Genomic DNA, 27,041 nt, shown 5'->3' on the forward strand with positions numbered 1-27,041 from the left:
TCGTATATGGGCCAATCGACAGCTTTCACCCTGGTGACGTCACGAACATTGACCCTGTTGGTATCATCTATTTATTCAATTATGGGGTTTTACGTACCAAAACCACAATCTGATTATGAGGCACGCCGTAGTGGGGGACTCCGGGAAATTTGGGCCACCTGGGGTTCTTTAACGTGCACCTAAGTCTAAGTACACGGGTGTTCTCGCATTTCGCTCCATCGAAATGCGGCCATGGCATGAGAAGAAAAGACTGAAAAAGCCTGGAGAGGAGAAAGCGATTTTTCTTTGAATTATCAGTGGTGATACCACTGGCTCGTTAACCAAATATTCTTTTCACACTGCAGTAAGCAATTACAGTTATGGTAACTTGGTGCCCTGTAGCGATAATATCAACGCTAACTCGCTTGTAAGGATACGCAGCCTCGAGAGTCAAACTCGGCTTCCTTCAGCTATATCGCTGACCAGATATCTCGGGCCTTCTTGGATATAAAAATTGTTTACAGTCATGCACTCGAGATGGACGATGCATTTCACGACAAACTCAGTTATGTCCGTGTCTTTGTTTACATTGCTGTGTTATCCACGACAAAGTTTTTCGGACAACTGCAACAATTTTCTTCGCTGCCTACAGCGGAAAGTTTTTTAAATGAAAGGCGTCGATCATTGCCGCAGTCGTCTCACATTCGTGGGGAACGAAATGATGAAATGACCGATATTATCGGGTTCATCACCGGCTCCTAGTGCCTATTGTACTTGTCCCGCTATTTGCTCATCTTCAGTAGGCCATCAAACCGTTATATTATTTTTTCCTTACACCTATAAATGAGACGAACAAAACTTTGTGCCTTAAAAATATGTTATATTTCAGCAACGATGTGGTCATTTCTCCCTCATAGAAAACAACTTATTTGCCTTCATCGCTTTCTGCATAAGTGGTTTATCTTCGAAACCGCATGGTGGAAATAGTTCCCATGGATCAGTGCGCGCACGTCTCTCCGAGGCAGACTTAGCTGTTGAATTATTCCGGCTCATTTTGGCACAAGTCAGGGTCAATTTTCGCCACCAAACGTAAGTCGGCGTTTTCAATCTTTGAAAAATTATCTGCTTAGTATTGTTGCGATACAACTTAAGGCAGAGTAGCTAAGTTCTCCCCTTCTTTTTTTCGCAGAAGAAAGTAATTTTTTGCGTTATCTCACAAGAAAGCTAAACAAAACGCGCAAGACAGCTGAGCATATTGAAACGATGCTTGCATTTCACAAACGTACTGCATTATAATAGCCTGCTCAACGCAGCCCTGCTGCACGAGGAAAATATACTAAGTTCGTGAGCTGCAATTCTGGTATAATTGGTGTATGCGTGTGCGTGTGTTTTACTTTCGCTTTAATCAGCAAGTAAGAAACGAACATGTTAGTAGGAATTTTATTCATCACACAGTGCTTGTCATTTCTTTTTTCAATAAATGTTTGATTCTCAAGGTGTCTTCATATAGTGTTGACTCAGTGTAGGAAATGCCCAAAAGGCAGCGGAGAGAGCACGTACGTAAGGGGCAGAAATGCGTGGCGACGTGGCCGAACCGCCGACGCCGGCTAAGTGTTGCTATTTTTTACACGCAGGCACCTACCAGGGCCAGTGGCTGCGCGGCACGCGGCATGGCTACGGCGTCCGGTCGAGCGCCCCCTTCGGACTGGCGGCGCACAACCGGAATCCGAGCTCCGGCGGCAAAGTCGAGGTTCGCACCTCGCAGACGTCGCTGGACAGCAGCAGCCACCCCGTGGACCCGGCCTCCGAGAGGGACCGCAAGATCGACGACTGCCGCGGCGGCTTCGTGCTCAAGGCGCGAAGCGACGAGCCTCCGCAGCGTCGTCGGTCGCTGGTCGAGAAGTCGTCCAACTTTAAAAAGTCCATCCTCCAGGTGCGTGCCTTCCACGGCGTCGGCAGAGATTCGGCGACGGGACTCCCTTGCGCCCGTCCTCGGGCTCTTTCTCACTGTGCGAAATGGGGCAGGCGCGCCAGCAATGTCGCCAGCGAAACAGACAACTCATTCATTTATACTTTGTAATTCTACGTCATGGATGTCTGTGCATATTGCTATAACAGAGATGAAAGCGTTGAATTCCCTTACTCCCTCGATCACTGATCAGTTGTCACAAAATTCAAGCACTAAAGGACAGTAAACCAAAAACAGGAAGAAAAAAAAAAACACTTCATATCTATAAGAAGAACTCTGATATCGTCCCAAGTCTAGGCCATGGTCTAGATATGCTATTCCAAGGTTGGCTACGGCGATCGGTCAGCGCATGGGCACTGGCCAGCCGCTAGCCTGCAATGCGTGAGACACTACCTCAGAGTTTCAGACCTTCGTAAGCTGTCCCTAGCTCCAGTTCTTACAATTCCAGATGCTTTTAGTGACGCAGAGTGTAGGTAACCTTCAGTTTCGCGTTTCGCGATCGCACGTGCCTTGGCGGCATTGCCCAAGGTGCAAAGATGCCATAGTGCCAGAATCATCGTCACGGCGTCACGGCGTTGTGAAGTTGGTCCTAAAAATGCAGGCATGCGAGCACTGTCTTCATAACGCATACTCGTGTTTACAAAAATGAATAACTGCGGCACAGTTTAAGAGAAGTTTCTGGTTCTGTGGATCGGCGACACATTTATGCGCATTGAAATCGGAGCGAAGAAAACGCTGCAGGAGCGCTTAGTTGAAGCAGTTCTTCCACTGGCTAATGTCATATACTATGTCATATCTGGGATGTTCTTTCTGAAGTACGGCAGCCATTGGTTTGCTACATAAAATCCGAATAACCGTTTTTATGTTTTTTTTTGTTGCTTCGAAGCCGTTATGTGTCCCTTTGAATTTGCCGTCAATGCACACAGCCGCATAGATCTGCTTGCCTGCGCTGCATGTTGGCAACAACTGCAGCGGAGTAATTGGTCACACGGCTTTCAGTAAATTCTGCTCTGTAGTGAAACTTACATCATTTACGCGATTGAACAAAAGTGTGACAGTAGCACACGCACACATCTTCCTTTCGCCATCACGCATACGGCGGAGACACGATCCTTAGCACGCCATCATATACAATATACGGCGAAGAATATGGCGAAGGCTGCGCACTCACATTCGCATTACTCATTTGCTGCTGATAGCACGTGAATAGAGAGATAGCCCGTACGTATGTTCACACATTAACAACAGGTTACAACGCTAAAATACGCATTCGCTCGTTATCGTTATGTGAATATATAAGAGAAAAATGGAGCTGTTGTAGGCATTATGAACATAATAATACTCGACAGACTGCATTCACTTTATTATGCAAATAGAAAGCTCTTACTGGCGTGCCTCATAATCAAATCGTGGGTTTGGCACACAAAACCCCAGAATTCAATTGAATTCAAAGCTCTTACTAAATAAATTCTCGAGAATAACACGAAAATGTCACTGCTATTATTATTTTTACATAAGCTGGACGAAGAAAACCGAGTTTTCTAATTTATTTGAAAGGCATAAAATCTACTCAAGGATGTACCGTAGGTGCCGAAAGTGAGTGAATGCTCTCTTGCGCGTTAGGTTTTAAGTACTGAGAACTTCACGCCTTTAAAAACACGTGTAACCACATGTTCATTATCTGTAAGCGTTTGAAAAACGCAGCTGTTTTACCTATCTAATATTTATATGGTTACCTCGTGAATTTATCTGATTTTTTTACAATTTGAAAGTTTCAGCCACGCCGCACGAAGATAGTTGCTCAGCAGATTACATTGTCGCTCAAATCCTTGCGTCTGTAGATTTTATTCATCAATAAATGTCGCTCGCGCCACCTATAGAAGTTGTGCAAAAGGATAATTGCTTTGTGACGATAAGTGCAGTGACTTCGGCAGATATCTATTTTTCTAACAAAGACTTTCTAGTTACACGATTCAGCAGCGTACGCGTCTATTTGAGTCGTATATACTCTGCTCGTGCACAGCTTTCTTGCGTTCAATGCGTTCAACACTTGTTTTGAAGCAAACGGCATCTGATATCAAATAATATATTAGATCAAGTCTCATTGAACTTCAGCTGCTTGAATCAAACTAAGTAGAAACATATAAATCACTGAAAAACATCCACATAGAGTTATCTCAACAAAACGATCGAACGTTCAACAAAACGATGATTTCCAACAGCCTACAGTGGCCTCCACCTTGAAGTGAGAAAATAATAGGTTTGGAACATAGCGAAGAGATAGACACAGGACAGCAAAAACACGCGAAGATCATTAACACCACAACATAGTAGCAGCGCAGTGCTAGGATTCGCGAAACCGTTCGTAGGCAAGCACACCTTGTAAGAGCGGGTGCTGGACAATTGTGATAGCGAAAGGCGCTGGCCTTGGGCATACACTTCTTACTAAGGCGCTGGCCTTAGGCATACACTTCTTACTTCTTACTTATTCAGTGATTTAGCGAAAGGCGCTCGCCTTGGGCATACACTTCTTACTAAAGTAAATATCTGTGAATGCTACCTTAGGAGTCCGGTGCCAGCACGGTGTGCGATACGAGCACATGCATAACAGCTCAAATACTGTTCTCCGCATCACGACCACATTACTGGTCCGCTACAACTTTTCACTTATGGCGATAGACAGGATGCGTGTCCACTGCCGGTACAAAAAACGAAAGTGCTGAGTTGGTCTCGACCCGACGTGACGCCCTGGAGCAAGAGGTTATCGAGCCAAGCCAGTGGCGAACTGAAGTAAGTTTATCCAACATCAAGCTCTGCTGAAATGTTGTCTTCGGCAGTGTCTCACCGTCACAACTGTTTTAAGTGAAGCAAAAAGCAAGAACGGACCTGACACTCACCGTTTTTACCGGAGGGCCATTTCCTCAGTTCATGCTGACAGAATGAACAACTTGCTTTACTACCGAAAGCCGGCTACACCTCAACCCTTCCCTTCATTAGGTGAAACACCCACAGTTTCACGTAGGCGATTGAGGACAATTCAGATGGCGGTAGCCTTTGGCAGAGGTCATTTCCATAGTTCAGCATACATTATGATACGAAAATAACGATCTCTTTTTAGATCGCACAGGAGTTTGCTAATATTCATATCGTCCTCGAATAGTTTTTTTCTTTTTTTCGCACGTGCCGAGTTTCGTATAAACGAATGCAAATTAAGGATGACGACCTCAGCATAGTACAGACTAGGATAACAGAGTAAGTAAGAATAAACACAGTATAGCGAAAGCCTTTTAGGTTTGAGAGCTAAACATATTAGCAGAAAAATAAAAATTAAGGCATGAAAGTATACATTTAAAGCCAACTGCTACGAAACGTCACTCTCGCGTATTTGTACGAGTAAAAAAAAAAAAAAGAAAAAAAAGAAAAGAGACCTGCCGTGCAATGCCAAAGACAAAAGAAGAGGTGTGACAAAACAGTGCTGATTACTTTCGCCTTATGAGGGTTTTTCGCAACTTTCAACGTAGACTTTATTATAAAGCCGGCGTAGGTACAGAAACGGACGGAAGCTTCTGTGTCAACTTTTCACTACCAGCTGCCTGACATATCGCACATAAAATGTCACTCACTAAAGCGTTCCAGGCGGTAAATTTATATTTGCGACTCAGGGGAGCTCGTATAGTAGCGTGAGACAAGCTGCAAAGTACCAGCCACAGGCCCATTTCGCACTCGCAGTATTTGTTCCTTTTGCGACGACATGGGAGTCACTCTTTGTCGTAAACCTAGCGAATCGCTTTCGACGTAACTTGGTTGCACTAGCAGCCGCGACAAAGCTTCAGGTGTTATTTTTCATTTGTCACTGTTTTTATGCTTAATTGCAGCATAAACAACATTGCCAGGATATTGGCAGGGGATGTGCAGCCACACAATCAAGTCTGTTCGCAAATACAGGAACGAATTCCATTGAAGAGAAGTCCATATATATCCCTTCTAAGAGCAGAGATATACATTTGTATATATTGTTACTGTCATTAGCCATGCGACACACACACACACACACACACAAATGCAACTTCTCGACGTTTTCTTTTAAAGTTTTTTTTTCGAAAATTTCTAGCACTGTAGCTGATGTTCTGCACTGACGTCTGGCTTCTGCTGAAGATAATGTTTTCTCTCTCTCGGGTTTATTGGTCGCAAGCTACTCAATGCACATTACTCCACACGCAGAGAATTTACGTGAATTTTGTAGAAAAAGTTCTAGTTAGATTAAGGTCTTGTAACATGCCCTTGCCCTGTAAAAACTCTCGATGCCGTTAGAGTAAAATAATTATTAACTCCTGCAATTTTCCCTAATGTAAGCCGTGTATGTGGCCATGTATGCCGACGTTTGTACTACGTTCAGTTCAAACTGGGGAGGAGAAAAGAGGAGGCATCCTCCAGTAGACCGTTGCACAGAGCTTAAAGCCGATGACGTTTCACAGCGGCGCGGTATTAGGCATGGCGTGGACCCGGCGTTTGTTTGGGACACTGGGAACTCACTGTTTGAGCACTTTGCTTCCAGGGCCTCCGAATCAAGAAGCAGCACAGCACAGGCGACATCGATAAGCGGGGTGTGAGCTCGGGCTCGTCGCTGCGTTCGTCGGGCTCAAATATGAGCTCGGCCAGCTCTGAGTCTGCCCAGTCTGGGCTCACAGAAGCGCACACCGATTCAAACGCCTCCTTCGTGTCACAAGTTTGTGCCTTTTCATTGTTTTTTCATTACTCTGCATGCTTTTTTTTTCTTTTTTTTTTCTCGCGCGCGCAGCTACACGCACAACAGTCGAAACCCGGTATAACGAGCACTGCCTGTGGGCTCAACGCCGTCGCAACGGCTGCTAGGAAAAAGGAAAAGAAATATTAGAAAGGGCTAATTGCAGTGGCTGCTTATTGCTTGCCAGAGACAAGCTTGCGTGCTACAGCCTGCAAAAGCTGCGAGCATGTTCCATGTTCTTACCGCTTTTCGAATGATTTTTTACCTTCTTTGAAGCGCTTCCTTTTTGATTTCTGCTTTCGGTCAACGCCGTCATTTGTTCCTTTCGTTCTGCGTTTTCCACGCTTGCGATAACCAGCGTCAGATGGCGCCAAAAAAACGGCGGCCGGCGGGCGTTTCTGGCACGCTCGCGCCATCTAGTGAATGTGTGGCGAAACACGCCGCTGAAAAGCTGCTTGCAGGTTGGCTTTGCTGCGGGGCTCAAAGGTATAGCGGAGAGAGCTGCATGCCGGCGTGTGGCGGCGGAATGTGCAATGCATTTGCGACCGTGAAACGGGGGGGAAGGGGGGAAGACAGAGATTTATCGGAATTGCGAAGCGCTACCCGTTTTTATGCACCCTCACGGAATCACTGAAAAGAAAGGCGTTATGGTTAATTATGCAAGAAAACTTCCTTCTGTTCAAAACTTTTTTTTTTCTAACCTGACAAATTTCATGTAATACACCTCTTCTCGATCGTGCTACTTAGTCGTGATCGTCACTGGAAATTGTGTGGATCGACACGTTTCGGGTACATTTTGTGTGGAGCAACATCGTTCCTGTATTTCGCAAGCAACTTTCATGCTTCTCAAGTCCTTCATAAGCGTTATGGGTTCTGAAAAAGAAATGTCATTGGCAACGGCTGCGGTGTTGATCATGCATTTGGTTTTCGGCGACATGGCCTACATACAACTTAAACAACTTTAAACAATGCATAACACTGCATGCACGTTTGTTCGTTTGGTTGTTTGGTGGAATGTTCTGTAGGTTATTTGTTTGCTATGAGCATGTTTGTTTTGTCTGCTGGGCAGGATTTAATCTTTTTTTATATTGTAAACCGCATTAATATTCCCGTTTTGGTATATTTGTAATTGGCTGTCATGATAACAAGCGCGGCTACATTCCGGACAGAAAAACTAGAACATTATTTTCTGTTTCGTTACACCGGGTCTTGACTGCGCTGTTGGTGTCCTGCGGTTTAACTGTTACGTCAAGGCATGTTACTCAAATACCAAAGAAAAGAAGAAAGTTTTACTGGCTTTCAGCTTTGGTTACAGTTACATTATTTTATTAGTGTCAGTGTGGCATGCGGGACTAACGAATTTTTGCATGTGTTTCTTCGAACAAGCGTTGGTTAATAAGAATAATTTCGCTACCATATTTGAAAGGATACCTAAATGAAACAACTTCTGATTCGCATTTCAGTAGCTATCATTTTTTCAACCTTAACATATCAAATGCATTATAGTTGCTATGCTACCTCTTTTTTGATGAGTAGTGCCAACTTCTCTTTAAGCGATAACTCTGGATTAATGTTGCTTTTCTAATGTTTTCGAGGCCACGTGAGAAACCCAGACCGCCGAGAAACGAGGCAAGGTCACTCCTTCTTCGCCACAGCTAGTCGCTTATAAGTGAAAAATACAGCAACTTTTATTTTTTTAATCCTACGTGTTAAAACTTCCCGAAACATAGAATAGCTGAGACTTTTCCTCTCCTTCACAGAACTAAAATCTCACAGAAAAAAATAAAAAAGCAGCGCAATCTTGGCTCCTGTTCCTCTCAATTTCTAAAATGGATGCAAATACAAAGGGTAACTAGTTTACTCCGCGAGAGCACCGCTTATCAAGTGCGGCAGAGTCTGAGCGCTCAACGAACACAGAATCTAGGTTTGCACGGCGTCACTGAAGAAACCAGTCACGGGACTGGCAACACTTCGGGAGAATACGGGGCTGAAGAGGGCGCACTGGAGTGAACATCATCCATATCCTGCCTCGCCCCGCTAGCCTGCTCACGTGGCTCAGCATTTACCCTCGCGGGGGAATTTGAAGAGGGCCCAAACACGTTCAGCAATTTTAGTCCGTCTATTAGTCTGTGTTCGCTTAATTCAGCAGAGCTTTGGGTAGGCTGTAATACGAAGGTCACTATAGGTAACGTGTTGACCAGCTGATAACGTATGCTCACAACGCGATAGTAAAGCCTCGCCATCGCTGGCCGCGTATATCGTCATCATCATCAGCCTATATTTTATGTCCACTGCAGAACGAAGGCCTCTCCCTGCGATCTCCAATTACCCCTGTCCTGTGCTAGCGTATTCCAACTTGCGCCTGCAAATTTCCTAATTTTATCATCCCACCTGGTTTTCTGCCGACCTCGACTGCGCTTCCCTTCTCTTGGTATCCATTGTGTAACCCTAATGGTCCACCGGTTATCCATCCTACGCATTACATCGCCTGCCCAGCTCAATTGTTTCCTCTTAATGCCATCTAGAATATCGTCTACCCCCGTTTGTTCTCTGATCCACACCGCTCTCTTCCTGTCTCTTAACGTTAGTCCTAAGATTTTTCGTTCCATCGCTCTTTGTGCGGTCCTTAACTTGTTCTCAAGCTTCTTTGTTAACCTCCAAGTTTCTGCCCCATATGTTAGCACCGGTAGAATGCAATGATTGTACACTTTTCTTTTCAACGACAGTGGTAAGCTCCCAGTCAGGATTTGGCAATGCCTGCCATATGCACTCCAACCCAATTTTATTCTTCTGTAAATTTATCGTGATCAGGGTCTCCTGTGAGTAATTGACCTACATAAACGTACTCCTTTACAGAATCTAGAGGCTGACTGGCGATCCTGAATTCTTGTTACCTTGCCAGGCTATTGAACATTATCTTTGTCTTCTGCATATTCATCTTCAACCCAATTCTTACACTTTCTCGATTAAGGTCCTCAATCATTTGCTGTAATTCGTCTCCAATGTTGCTGAATAGGACAACGTCATCTGCAAACCGAAGGTTGCTGAGATAATCGCCGTTGATCCTCACTCCTAAGCTTTCCCAGTCTAAGAGTTTGAATACTTCTTCTAAGCATGCAGTGAATAGCATTGGAGAGATTGTTTCTTTGCCTGACCCCTTTCTTGATAGGTAACTTTCTACTTTTCTTGTGGAGAACCAAGGTAGCTGTGCACTCCTTGTAGATCTTTGCTAAGATATTCACGCATGCCTCCTGTACTCCTTGATTACGCAATGTCTCTATGACTGCTGGTATCTCTACTGAATCAAATGCCTTTTCATAATCTATGAAAGCCATATAGAGAGGTTGATTGTACTCCGCAGATTTCTCGATTACCTGATTGATGACATGGATATCATCCATCGTGATTATCCCTTCCTGAAGCCAGTCTGTTCTCTTGGTTGGCTGAAGTCAAGTGTTGCCCTGATTCTATTGGAAATTATCTTGGTGAATATTTTATACAATACTAAAAGCAAGCTAATGGGTCTATAATTCTTCAATTCTTTAACGTCTCCCTTCTTATGAATTAGTACAATATTGGCGTTCTTCCAGCTCTCTGGTACACTTGAAGTTGTGAGGCATTGCGTATAAAGGGCCGCAAGCTTTTCAAGCATGATATCTCGTTCATCTTTGATTAAATATATTGCTATTCCATCTTCTCCAACAGCTTTTCTCCTGGTCATGCCCTTCTAACTTCATCGCTAGTTATAGAAGGAGTCTCTGTAAACGGTTCATCACTATATATGATGGCCGCGTATATGAGCTGGGATAAAAAAGATATCGCGAGCAGCGAACGACCGTTCACACTTCACGAAGCAGAAATTAGTATTTCGTCACTACATGTGGTTCTTACAGCTGCGCCTCGTCTAAACCACGCAGCCAGTCTGCATCATCAGCACTCTCGCCTGCAGTTACACCGCAGCGCACTTTTTGCGTGTAGGGTCGATCACATTAACTACAATATTATCAAATGTCAAGCGACGAAGCCGCAACAACCTTGCCTTTTAATTAACACGCAGCACTGATGCTCCTTCAAGACAAACCTCGTCGCTTTGCACATCGACTAACAATTCGAAAAATTTGATGGTATATTGTTTTAACTGACGTATGTTAACATGAACACCCCCGTCCGCTTTCCTTGAAGTTCGCCTGTTTTCTGGACGTGGCCTCGAAAATAAATCTATTTATCCTTGATGAAATTTGACAGAATGTCAATCTGTTAGAAACAACTCGTATACGTATAGCATCTCGCTAAAACATTAAGGGGCTCGTTTAAGGCACAAACACGGTTGCACGGACAAATCAGAATGGTATATATATATATATATATATATACAGTGCAACCATCGCGTATCGAATTGTTTTTGCTATGGTGTCATTTGTTTGCCCAGCTTTGCTTTTTTTACCAGTTATGAGCAAGCGTTTTTTGGTTACTGATTGCATTTATGCCATCTTTTCTGCTTATTTTTTTATTGTGTTGTACATGTTGATCACGTTTACAAAGCACAGTGGGCAGATTGTTCCAAGTACTCATCATACATTCCACAATCCGCCTTAGCTATGAAGCTCAAATTTCTCTACAGGAGACTCTCTGTAGTACACTACAACACATAAATATTCTTCTATGACCGCACAATTGAGTTGCACTATGAACTAAACTGCGGCGTGGTATGCTTCATTCACTCTGCCTACCGCATGGATCAAAGCGTCGCAAAAAACACAACAAAAATTGCTTCGAGATACGCATATCTTAGTGTTTTTCTTCTCTTTTTCTCTCGCTTCGAATTATCGTATTGTGTAATTTGCTGAGATATCTTCAAGCGTATGCCTCTGTTATTTACATGTGAGTGGAACAGTTTCAACAAAAATGTAATTAAAAAATGTTGAAATATAGCAGCCTAATTACGTTTTGTGGATGCTTTAGCTTTTGCGGCTACTTTTGTATTACCTAGCAATGACTGCGCAGTATCTGCAACATAGAAGGCGTAGGTTAAACCTATTTAGTTCGGTGCATCGTTTCTGAGCTAACTGAAAACACGTATTCATCTTGAGATAATTTCTCGATGTTTAAAATTAGCAAGTGCTAGTTGAATCGTCTTTGCTTTATGTGTTAGCCTAATAAGAGGGCTAAGTCTCCAACTTCCATCATGCCGTAACAGCCACTACATTCATTTCAAAGGTGTTCTAACGTTGGCACAACCTGTACCGAGGATTCCGATGCATGCATGCCGCGCACGTCGAACAATACTGCTGAAAGCGTGAATTCGCGAGACGTTGCTGCAGCCCCACGTGGCTGTCAGCGCGTCGTCAGGGTTCCGGGTGGGGTGTGCTTCGCAGGAGGACATGACAGACCAGAACGTCATGGAGACGTACATGGGCGAGTGGAAGAACGACCGACGCTCGGGCTACGGCATCGCCGAGCGCTCGGATGGCCTCAAGTATGAGGGCGAGTGGTACAACAACAAGAAGTACGGCTACGGCGTCACCACCTTCAAGGACGGCGCCCGGGAAGAGGGCAAGTACAAGAACAACCTGCTGGTCACGTCTGGCAAGAAGAAGCACCTATTCTTGCTGCGCTCGGCCAAGTTCCGCGAGCGAGTGGAGGCCGCCGTCGCCGCCGCGCTGCGGGCCTCACAGATCGCGCTGCAGAAAGCCGACATCGCCATCTCCAGGTGAGTCGATGACCACCTGGAGTGTGTCGCGTGTGCGACAGTAAGCGGTATAAGCATCGAAAATGCGGCAGTATGAGGAGCGGAGGGCGCTAGTCACTGACATATTGAGATGAATTCCACTGCAGATACACGGGTGGGGTGCTCAGTGGAGGGCTAGTACGCGATAGCGCATCTATTGCGTTCTCAACCTTCGTTCCAGTCACCAACAGTTCAGGTGTCTCTGCCGGCAAGCTGTGGAACGCTTGCAAATAGGCTAATGACGTAAACACCAAAAGACTAGGCTTATTAATGGGAGACCAACGTCAGAACCCAATAGAACCCGATGCTCATTGGAATCCTACAGGATCTTGAAAGGTCACGTTCCGCGAAAACCACAGCCAGGTTCCCAAGCCAAATCCATAAAGAGTGTCAGCGTCTTCACGAAGTCACCCCTGATGAATGAGTCGGAACGGCTCTGAAATGATAAGTTCTGTTAAAAAAAAGACTTATTTGGTGGATGTTCATGTCACTAGTTATTTCAAGTATTTCCCAGAGAGTCTGATTTCACTCGAATATAATTACCTTCGGTGGAACATGCATGACACAGGCGGGGCGGCGTGTATATATAGAGACAAACGGAAAGGTAGTAATTTGTTAACGTAGACACACTGCTTGCATACCGGCGCACTGCAGTAGGTCGGGTTGCAGACTTTCAGTGAAGGAACGCTGGAGAAACAGCATACAATCATGTGGTGGAGCAGGCGACCGGGTACTTTCTCGTGTCTATCCCTCACGATGGCAGCTGGAAACTAAAGCCCCTCCATACACGTTCTCGTGCGCGGTGGAGCGTAGATGGAGGCGCTTCACTGGAAACCAGCGTCGCTTGACTGCCGCACAGGGTTGTGGGCTTTATGCAAATGCAGGATAAAACACAGGAGAGAGATATCGGATATGGGGACTTAGGAGAAGTGCACGTGAACAAGCGGTGAGCCTCACTCCTGCTCCAACATCTGGAAAAAGGAGTTATTTTTTTTCTTCTGTGTCTTGACTAACGCAAGTGCTGGTTGAAACTCGCGCTTGGTCTGAAGCTGCACTCCTGCTCATTCCTATAGTCTAACTATGCGAGACATGGTAAAGAGCGGCAGATATACCCATGACAAAAAATTAGAGGGAACTAATTCGGCTGTTTAACTGCCATTACGTTCGTCCTAGTTCAAAAATGTCTGCTTAGTCATGCACAGTCATGCTTAAGCGCGTGACTGTGCAACTATGTCATCGCTCGCGAAAAAAAAAATTGTGCAGGTCCAAAGCACATGTTGGAATCGCTCTGAATCGAAGCTTTCGTGAAGCGGTTACTCATATGCTATAAAACTAAATGCGGTGAGTACAATTGTATTCATTGTCATCTCTGCAACGTGTAATCTCATGCAATGTTTATTTTTATGCCCCGTAGTGGTCACAACTTTAATGTGATGCCACGTTTATGTTTATGCGCTATACAGTTCGCAATCTAAGTCGATGTGCAAACAGCAGGCCATGCGAACGCACACTGCGAGACGTCGATGCCTTGATGTCCCGAGGACGAAGGTGATGTTTGTCGACGGAAGAAGGGTGAGGAGAGAAGTATGCTGAAAGAAGTATACGACGCGAAATGCGAGTGCCACTAAGTCAGAGATTAGGGTCGCCTACCGTTCTTTTTTTCTTTTTCTTTTTTTGTTCCCCGTTTCACTCCTGCGTCCATGGACCAATGGAAACTGGTGCGCGCGCACGTGTTCTCGCGCGGACGTGATACACGACGCGAGGCGCTCGCCTATTCGGCAAGACAGCAGCAGCCACGGTCAGGAAAGTCCGGGAGGGTTCGCTAAGAAAGCTTCGCTTTAATACCAAACCTACCAGCTTTCACTTAGCTCCGCACCAGCGGAGCTGCAACGCTAACAAGAGCTCTCGCTACGCTTGTCATCACGTGTTCTTCATATTGAAGCCATACCATATAGCATGGTTTCTGGAGAAAATGCGACCGAGTGACGTTGGTCCCAAGAAAGGAAGAGACTGACGAACCCACTTGCAGCCGCTTAGTTTTTGCTTGGTCTCGATCTATAGACAATCCGCGACGAGGCATTGCCTTGGCACGTACGAATTCCTTTGCTCCTGATTATTTGCGCGTAACGCCCCACTTTTCTCTGTGCATTCACGCCTGTCGACTTCTCTGCAGGACGGCAACGGCAAGGGGCAAGGCTGAGCAGGCAGATGTTGCAGCCCTGCATGCCAAGGACGATGCAGAGGTGGCACGCAGCGTTTCCAAGCAGTTCGCTCCGGAGCTTTACACACCAGGTAAGGGGTGTCGATAGTGCCTTACGATGCTAGTCGGTTAAATGCTGACTGTTTTCCTGTCAGCATCTCAACGTTCGTGAGGTCGTTGATAGATTCGTGCGTCCAGATGAGCAATCGTAAGTACGAAGTACAGTAGAAAAAAAACACACAATTTGACTTTTAATTGAAATGCCACTGTAGACTGCTATATGCTTTAAATACTGCTTACCCTCATTAGCCTTATCTGTGCACACTAGTACGCCACGTCCAGATGAGCGTGCACTCGCGTGCACCAAGAACGAGCACCAGTCTGGAGTCTTGGCCGAAACTCGCAAAGCTTTTTGCTCATAAGAACTGTTTGTCGCTGGCCGGTCGTCTTCGTTTATATGTCGGCTGTCACATTAACCAGCGCGTGTTCATACGAACCTCTCCAGCGTACGAACTGTGATGTGGTATGAGCGAATGGCTCCCTTATGAGTAAATGTTTGCGTAACACAAGTTGAACCACGTAAGTGTATTCGCAAAGCCAAAGAACGCCGTGAGAGCTCCCTTAATTAAGTTTACCACCGCAAACACGTGCACTTTAGTTGTCGCGCGATGCGAGGACAATGGTGACGAAGCTACAATATTTTGCGCACAGTCCACGAGATAGTGTAAGTCAGGCCTCAACGCTAAAATGGCTGCAGAAACGACATTTCAACGAGAAAATTTCAAGCTATATGTCGAGACCTCTCTTACACGCCGTAACCAAGTCGTCGGCAGTGCATTGGTAAACATTTTATACAATGCTTTTTATAGCTTATACTTATACAAGTTTTTTTTTTAACTCGACAGAATACTTTTTAAGCCACTGTGAGCTGTTTTGTGATATCTCATGGGTTCTATTCAAGGCATATTTGTGCTTTTCAGCGTACAGGCAGAGTCGAAGAGATTTATTTACTTTTCTAGCATGCGGCCTGTGCCGCTTCGCAAGAAGTTTTGAATATTTGTGCTTGTGATTTTTTAAAAAAGTATTGTGGGATTCACTTTTGTTCAACAAGGTAATTTTGAGCTGTGCTTGTGGTGTTGGAAAACAGGTTTGAACAAGAGGAAACAGCTGCACAGCCTTTCACCGTTACAGTTATATACGTGGACAACAGCAATTTCCCGGGTGGTTCCGCGCATTTCTAACTGACCGCAAAAGCATGCGTGCTGTAAGAGGCAATTAGCTTACACTGCTGATACTGAATCTGCCCCTTCGCAGGGCAGATTTCTCAGTGCAGTTTCACATTAAGCCTTCAGCTTGAAACAAATCGTTCTCTGTAAATATAAGATATATCTGGGTGATGCCTTTTATAATAAAAATGGTAAATCTGCATATAAAGGCACGTTTTTCTTGAATGTTCACGGTATATTTACTATTTGGGTTAGTAGCAACCGAAAATGTGTAGTGCATGGTATATTCCTAATTAATCCGAGGAAGGGGCGTAAAGTTGCTGTAATATGAATTATCTCGCCTGACAACTTCAGTAGAAACAACTGCTTTCCTGGTTGACGTACAATATTTGCATGCTCTTTTGGTTTATACTTAGCCTAGAAGTGAAAAGACTGGATTGCTCTCTTCGCATAAAGACGTTAAAGTATCGTGGCCTCAAGCAGCGGCTGATGAAACGCGTAAGAATTTAAATTGTGGCATCATTTTGTAGCAGACGATTAGGGTAGTAGGCAAGGAGACGAGCAGACGACAGACGTGGCGCCAGGTATTGATAGCATCGGATTGGCCGACAGTTTGTCGGCATCAAACATGATGATAGTGACGTCGCTCACTTCTTTTTTTTTTTACCTTGTCTTTTTAGTTACGTACGCGACATCTTTTCCTACTATCACATAAAAGAACGTTGCTTGCTCTTTGAAAGTGCACAAGTTTTGAAAATACGTAGGGCTTTCTCTTACGCACCAAGCCAGTCAAGCGTGCCTGCTAGGCAGACTGTTGTGACGCCATTTACTCGAGATGGCTTTTAAAAATATCGCAGCAGCCGCCTACGACGGCTAGCAGTATCATTATGGAGTTTAGTGAGTGCGACTGTGTTGTTATTTTAATCTAGAGCATTCAGCGTCCTTAAATGGCGCCAAGTCTGGGATCGTTCAATCGCTGTTCTGTTAACAATGCCCCCCCCCCCCCCTTCTTCGTACTGAGGACAGTCACACAGCAGATATCCTGTAGTCTAATGCACATTGCACAGCTCGCAGTCTGGAGACGCAGTGCGTTGCATCACAGAGCTGTGGACAGATAGCCCCACTTCGCGGTGCCGCGTGCATAATCAGGTAAATTGAACGAATAATTTGACCCCAGTTATTTTGGCCTATATGGCCGCTTTAAAATGTAAAAACTAGGTGTGGGCGAACATTCGAAGTTTCGAATATGAATAGAATACTATACACACTAACATTTGGTAGTCGAAGAGGAACTATTCGGTATTTTTGAATATTCTAAAACTACCGAAATATTTCATAACAACCGAATGCGTCTGCAAAACAAAGTATCGCAAGTTATCAGTAGTGAATAGCAAAAGCTTTCAAAGCAATGCAGAAACAAAAGGATAATGCAAGATTTGTTTTAGGTTACGCGGCGAAAGCGTACATGACAACTTGTGATTTTTCTTGTCTGTGATTTAGTCTTTTTGGATGTCTAGTCATGTAGCAGTTTTATCTTTTACGCTACAATATTTGACATTTTCTTTGCAACGGCGCCTATTACATCCGTGTATGGTGCACAAGTCGTTCAGGAACATTTATATTTCTTTTTCTACAACTTGTGGCGTTTTTTCCGGCAACCCTTTATTTGGCGTTTTTGGAAAGCTAGTCATACAGCAGCCATTCTGTTTTGGAAAGCTTGTTTGCAACCAGGCTGTAAAGTTGTTGTAAGGCTATTCGTGTGGTATTTTTTTTATGACAGTATCTTGCGTTTAAAACATCCTTTGTCTTTGATCGTTAGCTGTTTTTTTTTTTTTTTTTTTTTTTTGGGGGGGGGGGGTTGTTCAGTAAGCGTGTTACCTAATCACACAGAAATATATGTTCCTGCTGTAAATGGATACGTCTGCGTATGACCATTCGATATTCGATTCAATATTGGATACTTACTATTCGTATTCGAAAGCGTTTACATTCGCCCACCTCTGGTAGAAACACGTCACTAGATTTTTATGACGATTGCCTCCAACTTCTCAATATAAACACGTGCCGCAAATTTTGTAACTAGGAAGTTGATTATTGTAATCAGTTTAATTAGTCAATAAATTGCTTTGTTTTTCTTGCAAATTATATCCGCCTGGGCAGATAATTCATTCTTAGTGACGTAATTCGCGTAAATTTTGTAGACTTCTTAAAAGTGTTCGAAGTAAAAGAAGAAAATAGGCACACTGTACATTGATGCTGCACATAAGGCTACGCAAGCTAGCTGTTTCAGGTTCATAATTTCAATAAATTTTGACAGTTTGCTCAAGCAGCTTATGTTCGTTCGCATTTGAAGCACTTGCTGCTTTCACGCACGCGGTACATGCTCGACGACAAGACTTACATGGCTGACACTGATTTTGTTAATTTCACTTGGCATGTTGGAAGCTTGATATAAGTTGCCATGTATAATGAGGTATTTGTATAACTGTCGAAGAAGATGTGTAACACGTGTAGAATAGAGTTCAAGTGAAAATGACGAGCTGGATATACGATGCTCGCAAAGAGAACGATTGTAATGGCTCTATCCGGACGCCTTTTTTTTACGATATCTGGAAGGAAGTGACTTTGGTGTTGTTTCGCGAAAACGCGGATGCAAATCTAACTCTGTGCTGTTGCTCAGCGGCGTTTCGCTGCTAAGCACGATGCCGCAGGCTTGTTCTCCCGGCTGCCACATTTCCGTTGTGGGCGGGATCGACGAAAACGCAATGCGGTGAGCGCCAAAACCGAATCAGCGCACGCCGGCAGCGAACTCACCACGTTCACCTCATCGTAGAACTTGGCCGCCACTCGTCGCAACCGCTCGGACATGGCCCATGCGCGCGCCTGGGTTCCAGCAGGCTTACACGGGGTGTCCCACGTAGCTTGAGCCAAACATTAAAATATGCAAATGTCACGTAGCTGGGCAGAACCAAGGTTGTTTGCCGTCGCTTGGAGATACTTAGATAATTTATTGCATTCCGCCTAATTACATGTCTTAATTATTTATTCAAGTTCTCAAATGTTATAAGTAGATGAGAAGTGTGAACGAGAAAATTGTAGAGCAACATGAAATCCCGATGCAGCTTTCTGTTGCTTAATACGTGCTACATAAGAGAGTTTTTCCGAGCGTGAAAGAAGCCCGCGAATACACGAAAGATTGCCGCGTGACTGGCCGCTCGAGGCACTTCGCGTGTATTCGCGGACTTCTCTCATGCTTGAAAAAACACTTTTATGTAGCACGTATTGAGCAACAGAATGCTGTATCGGAAGTTTTTCATGTTGCTCTACAATTTTATCATTGACACTTTTCATCTAATTATAATATTTTAGAAGTTGATTAAATATTTAGACTAATTATGTAATTAGGTGGAATGCAAAAAATAATCTCTGTCTCCAAGCGACGGCAAACATTACCTTGGTTCTGTCCAGCTACGTGGCAACTGCATATTTTTGAAGTTTGGTTCAAGTTTCGTGAGACACCCGCGGTATAGCCTCCTGCGACCTCTTACACATTACATTGCGCATTGCCTTCAATCCTTCTCAGAGGTAAATTAGGAAGAGATTACGTAACATACTCACCCTTGATACGATATCAGATGCATGCGGAACTGTATGAAGGGGGTTTAATCATACTCTTGCCCCCAGCTTTCGAGAAAATCGGCGCTAATATGATGCAGGCAGTTGTGTCGTCACAGACTGTGAAAAACAACCGCGTAAGTACGTTTGGAATACCGCGAAGTGACCTAAAAATCTAGGATGCAGTGCCAGTATGGCAACCCACCACGCGATGTTGCATCTTAATATCTGCGTTTATCCAAAGAAAAGCAGTTTTTACCATGTGAAACATCAGGAGATGGGGAGGAGAGGGGGGGAGGAGCGGGGGGGGGGGGGGAGTTCACGTTCGTGACGTAGCAGGGTCATTCCATGCCAAACGCACCAGCCGAAAACTCGCCCCTCACCGATTTCTTTTTAAAAGTTAAAGGAAATGCATTCGCAATATATTTTGAGCAAAAAAGATTTTTGTTTGCCTGAGCTTCATTTCAACTGTACCGTTTCAGCAAAACATATTGTAAAAGAAAAAAAATTACAAAAATGAATCTTCGTTCCCTGCAAGCGGAAATTTCGTCTCAATCCCTTTAAGAAAATGGTGCTTACTATGCACTTTTCTTCGTAGGCCTCAACTTTATTTTTATATATTTATAATGTAGGCAAAAAGCCAATGTGGGGGCATTTTTTAGATTCTTTATAAAACTTTTAATTTAACCATAGTTGTTTTGTTAACTTTTCCTGGCAGCCTTGGGCCAAAACAATCGGCTAAAATATTTTGGCATGCAACAACCACGAAATAGTGGAGAGAAATGATCCCAAAATTGCAAGAATTTCGTTTGTGTCACGTTTTCAGCTGTAAATTCCTCATCGAGGTGGTCCACTTAAAAATAGAAAAGGTCGCGTGTTTCATATAGACACCTAAGAATTTGTTTCCGAAAGTTTAATCGGAGTAATTTTTGTTTTAGGTCAAGAAGAGGAGGAATGCACGTTTATTGTGCGAAACAGCGAGAAAATGTTCTTTCTTCGCCCTGGTTTGCGGCTCTCTCAGTCCAGAAAGCCGTTGACTAATGACCAAAGAAAAAGAAATTTAAGTTTTGTCCCTACTCGATACGGGGGCCATTGACCAACAGCGCATCTTTACTGCAATACACACCTCAAGGTGGCGGGAAACTTCATGTACTGACCGCGTTTTTCTCAGGACGGCGTTACAGAATTGGTTGAGGCTGCCTTACCTCCGTCTATTAAGCCACCTCCAACTCCTGTGCTAGATGAACAGGAATTGAGTCAGTGAGGATATGGAAGTTCGTTCTCTTATATAGCGAACAACAAGCAAGCTAATTGAGGGAGCAAACAGTTATTAAGAAAGCAGAGGCCACCGTCGGATCGAGAGAAAATCGTCGCTATGAATTATGCAGAAAATTGACACTTCATTGTTCATGATGCTCCACAGTCTTTTCATTGGATCAACGAATATGTCGCCGTCAATATAGTCGTATACTTCAGGTAGGATGAAAGCAGCGATGACATCTCTGTTAAATCATCTGTTATCGTTACAGAGTGCCTAGAACACGTCACAAAATCTGTCTTTCCGTTCCAAGCGGAATTCCTCAGGATATTCAAACAGCAGTTTCCCGGAATTCTAAAACTACACTATATTTTTCGTCGAGTTTTCTCCAAATCCAAACGGCGCAGGACTTTTTTGGGAGTTTTGCCCACTTTCCGGTTTTGTGCGTTTGTATCTAACCTCTTTCACCCAGTGACCCAAGCTGTCTACTAGCTTGGTTCACTAGCTATAGGTGTGTGCTGGCTGCTGTCTTGCCGAGCAGACGTGGACCTTTGGGCATATACTGTGTGGTCATATACTGGCTGCTGTATGGCCTACTAGACAACTTGAGTCACTGGGTGTGTGCCCAAAGAGACGACTTCAGTTCTGCGTACGTGATATTGGTATGTGCCCTTTCTTGGCCGATCCCCCAGAATGCATGGGCGAAAGTGACCCAAGGTATATTTAGCTTTGAACATATTAAAGCGATAGAGCTCCATAAGCAACAGCCACCGCATCGAACGGAGTTGCTTGGTGGATAGCCATTTTAACGAAGTTTCAGCCAGGATACTAGGGATAATGGGGGTTGCTATGGAGTCTCAACTGGGATGCAGCGATTACAAGATATACTGTGTTGTGGTATCATTCAGCATTGTGGTTGCCACCAAGATAGCCACTTCGTGTGTCTGTTGATGTGTCCATAAGGCTTTGTGATTCACAGATGGCATGGGGATACAATAATCATAATATATATATATATATATATATATATATATATATATATTGCCACGGGAAACGGTATAAATGAAAATATATTTACAAACTATTTACAGCGAGCTGTAGCACTGCCAAGATGGCGGAAAGACGATTATGATGATAATCATCTTATCATCTTTGGCGCATACCCACTCACGGGGTTGTTGTCCCATTGTGCGCAGTCTCGTGACATTAACCTCCGGCCGGAGAAGCGCCGACCCGGCGCCTAAGACAGGCTATACAGGGTAGTGGGCGAAAGGTATGGCTTGAGGCGGGCCACGTGCACGACGTCTGAGTAAGGAGAAGACGTGGTATGATCAAGCGAAGCTATTTCGTAAGTAACGTCTGTCAATTGTCGCAGCACGCGATAAGGGCCAGAGTATCTCCAAAGTAGTTTTTCAGAAAGGCCAACGCGCCGAGACAGGGACCAGACAAGATCACCCGCACTGAAGCGGGCGTCCCGGTGGTGGGCGTCGTACAACTTCAGCCGTGACTGCGACGCAGAGAGGCGAAGACGAGCAATGTGACGTGCCTTTCCTGCTGTAGCAATGGCGTCGCTCGCGTATTCAGTAGGCAGGGCAGGGTTGGTAATAAGTGTGTCAAAAGGGAGCGTTGGTTCTCGTCCATATAGAAGATAGAAGGGAGAGTAGTCGGCGGTGTCATGGCGTGAGGAGTTATACGCAAAGGTGACAAAAGTTAGCGCAGTGTTCCAGTCATGGTGATCAAACGAAACATACATAGAGAGCATATCAGTGATAGTGCGATTCAGAGGACCGTTCATTTGAGGGTGGTACGCAGTCTTAAGTTTGTGTTTGGTGGCACAAAAACGAAGTAAGTCTTCGATCACTTGAGATAAGAAGTAGCGACCGCGGTCGGTGAGAAGCTGACGAGGAGCGCCGTCATGTAAAATTACGTCTTGCATCAAGAAGTAGGTAACGTCTGTAGCGCAACTGGTCGGGAGAGGTCTTGTGATAGCGTAACGGGTTGCATAATCTGTAGCAACGGCAATTTATTTATTGCCAGTGGTGGAGAGAAGGAAGGGGCCGAGAAGGTCGAGGCCAACACGAAAGTATGGCTCGGCTGGTATGTCAATAGGTTGGAGGAACCCAGCTGGAGGAAGAGCTGGCCTTTTCAGGCGTTGGCACGACTCGCAGGCAACGGCATAACTTTGAACAGAACGGTAGAGACCGGGCCAGAAAAAGCTCCGCCGTACACGGTCATACGTCCTGGAAACACCAAGGTGGCCGGCTGTAGGGACATCATGCAGTTGCTCGAGTGCGGTCGCCCAAAGATGTGCGGGAACGACGAGTAGTAGTTCCTCTCCCTCGGGGTGAATGTTCCGGCGATATAATGTGTCATTGACAATGACGAACAGGCGAAGTGATCGGTCCGACTAGCCAGACTGCAAACGGTTGATGAGATCATTTATAGACGTGTCCCGCCGTTGCTCGTCACCAATGTGGCTGAAAGCGGAGAGCGAGAAAAGGCCGGACGGTGTATCATGCGTGGTAGCTTCGGGGGCGTCAACGGGGTGCCGAGACAAGCAGTCGGCGTCCTGGTGTAGTCGGCCGGACTTGTACTCTACAATGTACGTCAATTTCAGGAGACGTAGAGCCCAGCGACCTGGACGCCCAGTGGGGTCCTTGAGGCTCGAAAGCCAGCACAGAGCGTGGTGGTCAGTGGTACCAGTAAGAGGCGGCCCGTATAAGGGCGGCCTTTTACTATTACAAACTATTGACAGCGAGCTGTAGCACTACCAAGATGGCGGAAAGACAATATTTCCAATCATCTTCTTCACCCCAGTGGTCAACGTCGTCTTTGTACCATTGCGCGCAGTCTCGTGACACACACACACACATTGTATATATATATATATATATATATATATATATATATATTACACATACTGTGTGTTCCAACTACCATGCACCAAGATAAAACATATAAAATATGCAAATGCCATGTAGCTGCACAGAACTAAGGTAATGTTGTTTGCCGTCTCTTGGAGATGCTCAGGTTATTCCTGCATTCCGCCTAATTACATAATTAGACTTAATTAGTTATTAAACTTCTCAACTATTATAGTTAGATGGAAAGTTTCAATGAGAAAATTGTAGACCAACATGAAAAACTCCCGATACAGCTTTCTGTTTCTGAATACGTGCTACATAAAAGTGTTTTTCCGAGCCTGAAAGAAGCCCGCGAATACATGCAAAGTGCCTCGAGTGACCAGTCGCGCGGAAATTTTGCGTGTATTGATAGGTTCCACAAAGAGGAACCCTGTGTTGCTAGCGTACACCTGTGTGTACGTTCATTTTCTTGAATAAATGAGGTTCATTGAAGGAAGTTCATTTTTTTGAGCGCAGCTCTCAGGCGCCCGTTCCTGCGTCGGCCTCGGCGTAATCGGCAGGACGAACGGGCGGAGGAGGAAAGACGGTGATAGCGGAAATCGCGAGAAGGAAAGTAGAGGAGAGTATGGGGAAAGGGGAAGGAGGAAAGCGGAATGTCGCACGAGACGTGCTGTACGGCAGTGGCTTGCTACAAGATGGCGCCATAGTAGCGTATGCAGTAGTGCCTCGATGCGAGCGAGTGCATCGAGGCACCCTGGTATGCAGTCACCCGGTCGCCGATGACGTCATTACTAAGGCATGCGGCGAGCGTGTCCACCGATACCAATATATTGAAACTAGAATGTACTAATGGAAATAAAGCGATGGCGGGGGCTTCGGACCCACTGCGCATGCGCTACTTCGCCTGCGCTGCCACCGCTAGAGAATGCGCTCCGAACGAGCTACGCTTTCTCATGTTGACGCTTTCTTTTTGAACAATGAGCGACGCAACTGCTGGAATTCAACCCTAACCCCCTAATGCTCAAATTTCGCATTAGGGAGTATCGTAATCGTCGGTGAATTTTTTTGTATCACTTGGTACCTTGTAATGGAAAATCAGCCATTAAATATCTGCTTCTTCGACTACGAGCAGCATGAGATACAAGGGATTAACGTCGCCAATTCTACCCTAGTTGGCGGTAAACAGGTTAAATACAAGCCGCAAAACCGGAAAGTGGATAAAGTTCCCAAAGAACGCTAATCGCATTAAAAATCAAACCAGTGCCATGCTACCAAAGAGCTGTGTAAGTCACGGGTACACGACTATTCCACCCCTTACATCAATAGTCATTCTCCGTGAATTGTGTGGGGCTGACTTCGTATTCATCGACAAAGGAGTTGGTGGTTAGTAAATAAACAGTGGCACAGCAGTCTCAAGCACTTTTGCAACGCTCTTCTGCAAAAAACGCAGTCAGTGCGTAAACTTTCCCACCTTCTCCAGGGGCGTAATTTAGTGAAGATGCACGGCTGGTCAACGGCGCCGTATATGGAGTGACGACTAAACTTCAAAAATTTTTTGCAAAAAAAAATCACTCGGATTAAACTTTTGAAAACAAAATTTTAAGGGCCGTTCTATGAAACACGGAACGTTTCATATATTTAGGTTGACCACCTGAAGGAGAAATTCACAGCGGAAAACGTGGCACAAGTTGCTAGCCAAAATATTTTAACTGATTATTCGCTATCACAAGACTGCGTGGAATATTTCCCAAAACAACTTCGGATAAATCTAAATGTTTATAGAAAACCTAAAACAATTGCGCCGAATTGATCTTTTTTGCCTGCATTATTAATATACTAAAAATAAGGTCGGCTCCAACAAAGCAGAGTGCATAGTATAAAGCACAATTTTTCTAAGATACTGAGACGAAAGATCCGCTTTCATTGAATTAGGATTCAATATTTTTATTGTGCGTCAAGTTTTGTTTTTAGGGTAGAATTCAAATGGCGCTCAAGCTGAGAAATTTTTTCACCCAAAATATTTTGGGAATGCATTTCTTTAGACCCATTAAGTGCCCGTAATTTTTTTTTAAAGAGAAGTCGGAGAGGGTCAAGCTTTCGGCTGGCGCGTTTGGCGTGGAATTACCCACCAGTCAGTAATAAAAACCAACTTGAAAACTGATTATATCCCTGAGATGTCTTCAAGTCTCTGGAACATATCTCTTATTTTGGGTTTGTACTGTGACTGGTACTTGATGCTATAGGAGGACAGCAATTTCGAAACATCTTTTTGGTAGCTTCGATACATGTTTTTGCAACAAGCAGTCTTTCAACTTTCTAAAACCCTGAAATTTATATAGTGTGGCTTGTCGTCGCGGCACTACACACAGTGGGTTGTGAAGGATGCCGTAGTGAAGGGCTCTGGAATAATTTTGACCATCTGGGGATCTCAGACGGCCGAGTCTCTCTCTCGCCCTCGCTCTTTCTTCCACACAGTCTTTTTTATTAGTGACCTCTGTGATAAGTTATGTGCGAGAAACATACCCGCCGTGGTTGCTCAGTGGCTATGGTGTTGGGCTGCTGAGCACGAGGTCGCGGGATCGAATCCCGGCCACGGCGGCCGCATTTCGATGGGGGCGAAATGCGAAAACACCCGGTTAAAGAACCCCAGGTGGTCCAAATTTCCGGAGTCCCCCACTGCGGCGTACCTCATAATCAGATCGTGGTTTTGGCACGTAAAACCCCATAATTTAATTTTGTTTAATGTGCAAGAAACAGGGCTTTCCGTTAGAAAGCGTGCCTGGGGCGACATCACGGCCGCGAGGCGCGTTGGTTGTTCATGCCCCTTATTCCTAAGCTTGATTACTAAGTGAACCGGACTCCTTTTCGCCAGGACTATGGGAACTTCCTAAAGCTAGAACTTGGTAGAAACTTCAAGGGTTTTGTACGCGTCGTGTATTAATATTTTGCCAATCTCGGTCAATGTTTTATATTAAATCTAGTCTTCTTAAGTATAACAACCACACAGCTGATACTCGCCGTTGTTACAAAGCGCAAATAAGCCAGTTATGAAACAACGCCTACGAGGAAAGGACAAGTTGATAACAAAAAAAAAAAAAAAAAAAAAAAAGACTCGGCCGGCTCATTGGAAGGGTGATGTCACGACGTTTCTAAGACGCACCCACTTGTTTCCGATCGCTTCATAAAGGTAGTGTTCCACGCAAATTGTGACGTCACGTGCCCCGCATTGTCTGGAAGAGCGGGGCCGGCTTCTTCGCGCGACGCCAAGGACTCGTTGTGCCCGGTCGTCTCGGTGTGACGCAAGGTGTTTGCTCGCCGCGGCTGGGCGCCCCTGGTTCTGTCGATGTTGCCAGCGGCCGTCCCAGCGGCGGTGCTCTGGGGATCACCTTCGCCTACAGCGCGTAGAGGGGGAGCGCGCGGAGGCGCGCTTCTTCTGCAAAGTTTGCCCCGTCAAGGTG

The 27,041-nt window shown here is 45.0% G+C and overlaps 1 protein-coding gene across 1 annotated transcript in view; it reads left to right on the forward strand.

Moving 5' to 3' along the window:
• Positions 1–27,041, forward strand: part of LOC119463893 (junctophilin-1) — a 101,402-nt gene that overhangs the window by 60,093 nt on the left and 14,268 nt on the right. The window contains exons 2-5 of the mRNA XM_037724715.2: positions 1,614–1,912; positions 6,504–6,674; positions 12,068–12,402; positions 14,594–14,712. Of these exons, the coding sequence (XP_037580643.1) occupies positions 1,614–1,912; positions 6,504–6,674; positions 12,068–12,402; positions 14,594–14,712 (924 nt within the window). The remainder of the gene's footprint in view (positions 1–1,613; positions 1,913–6,503; positions 6,675–12,067; positions 12,403–14,593; positions 14,713–27,041) is intronic.

This window comes from Dermacentor silvarum, chromosome 1 (genome assembly GCF_013339745.2).
Source record: "Dermacentor silvarum isolate Dsil-2018 chromosome 1, BIME_Dsil_1.4, whole genome shotgun sequence".
Lineage (NCBI taxonomy): Eukaryota > Metazoa > Arthropoda > Arachnida > Ixodida > Ixodidae > Dermacentor > Dermacentor silvarum.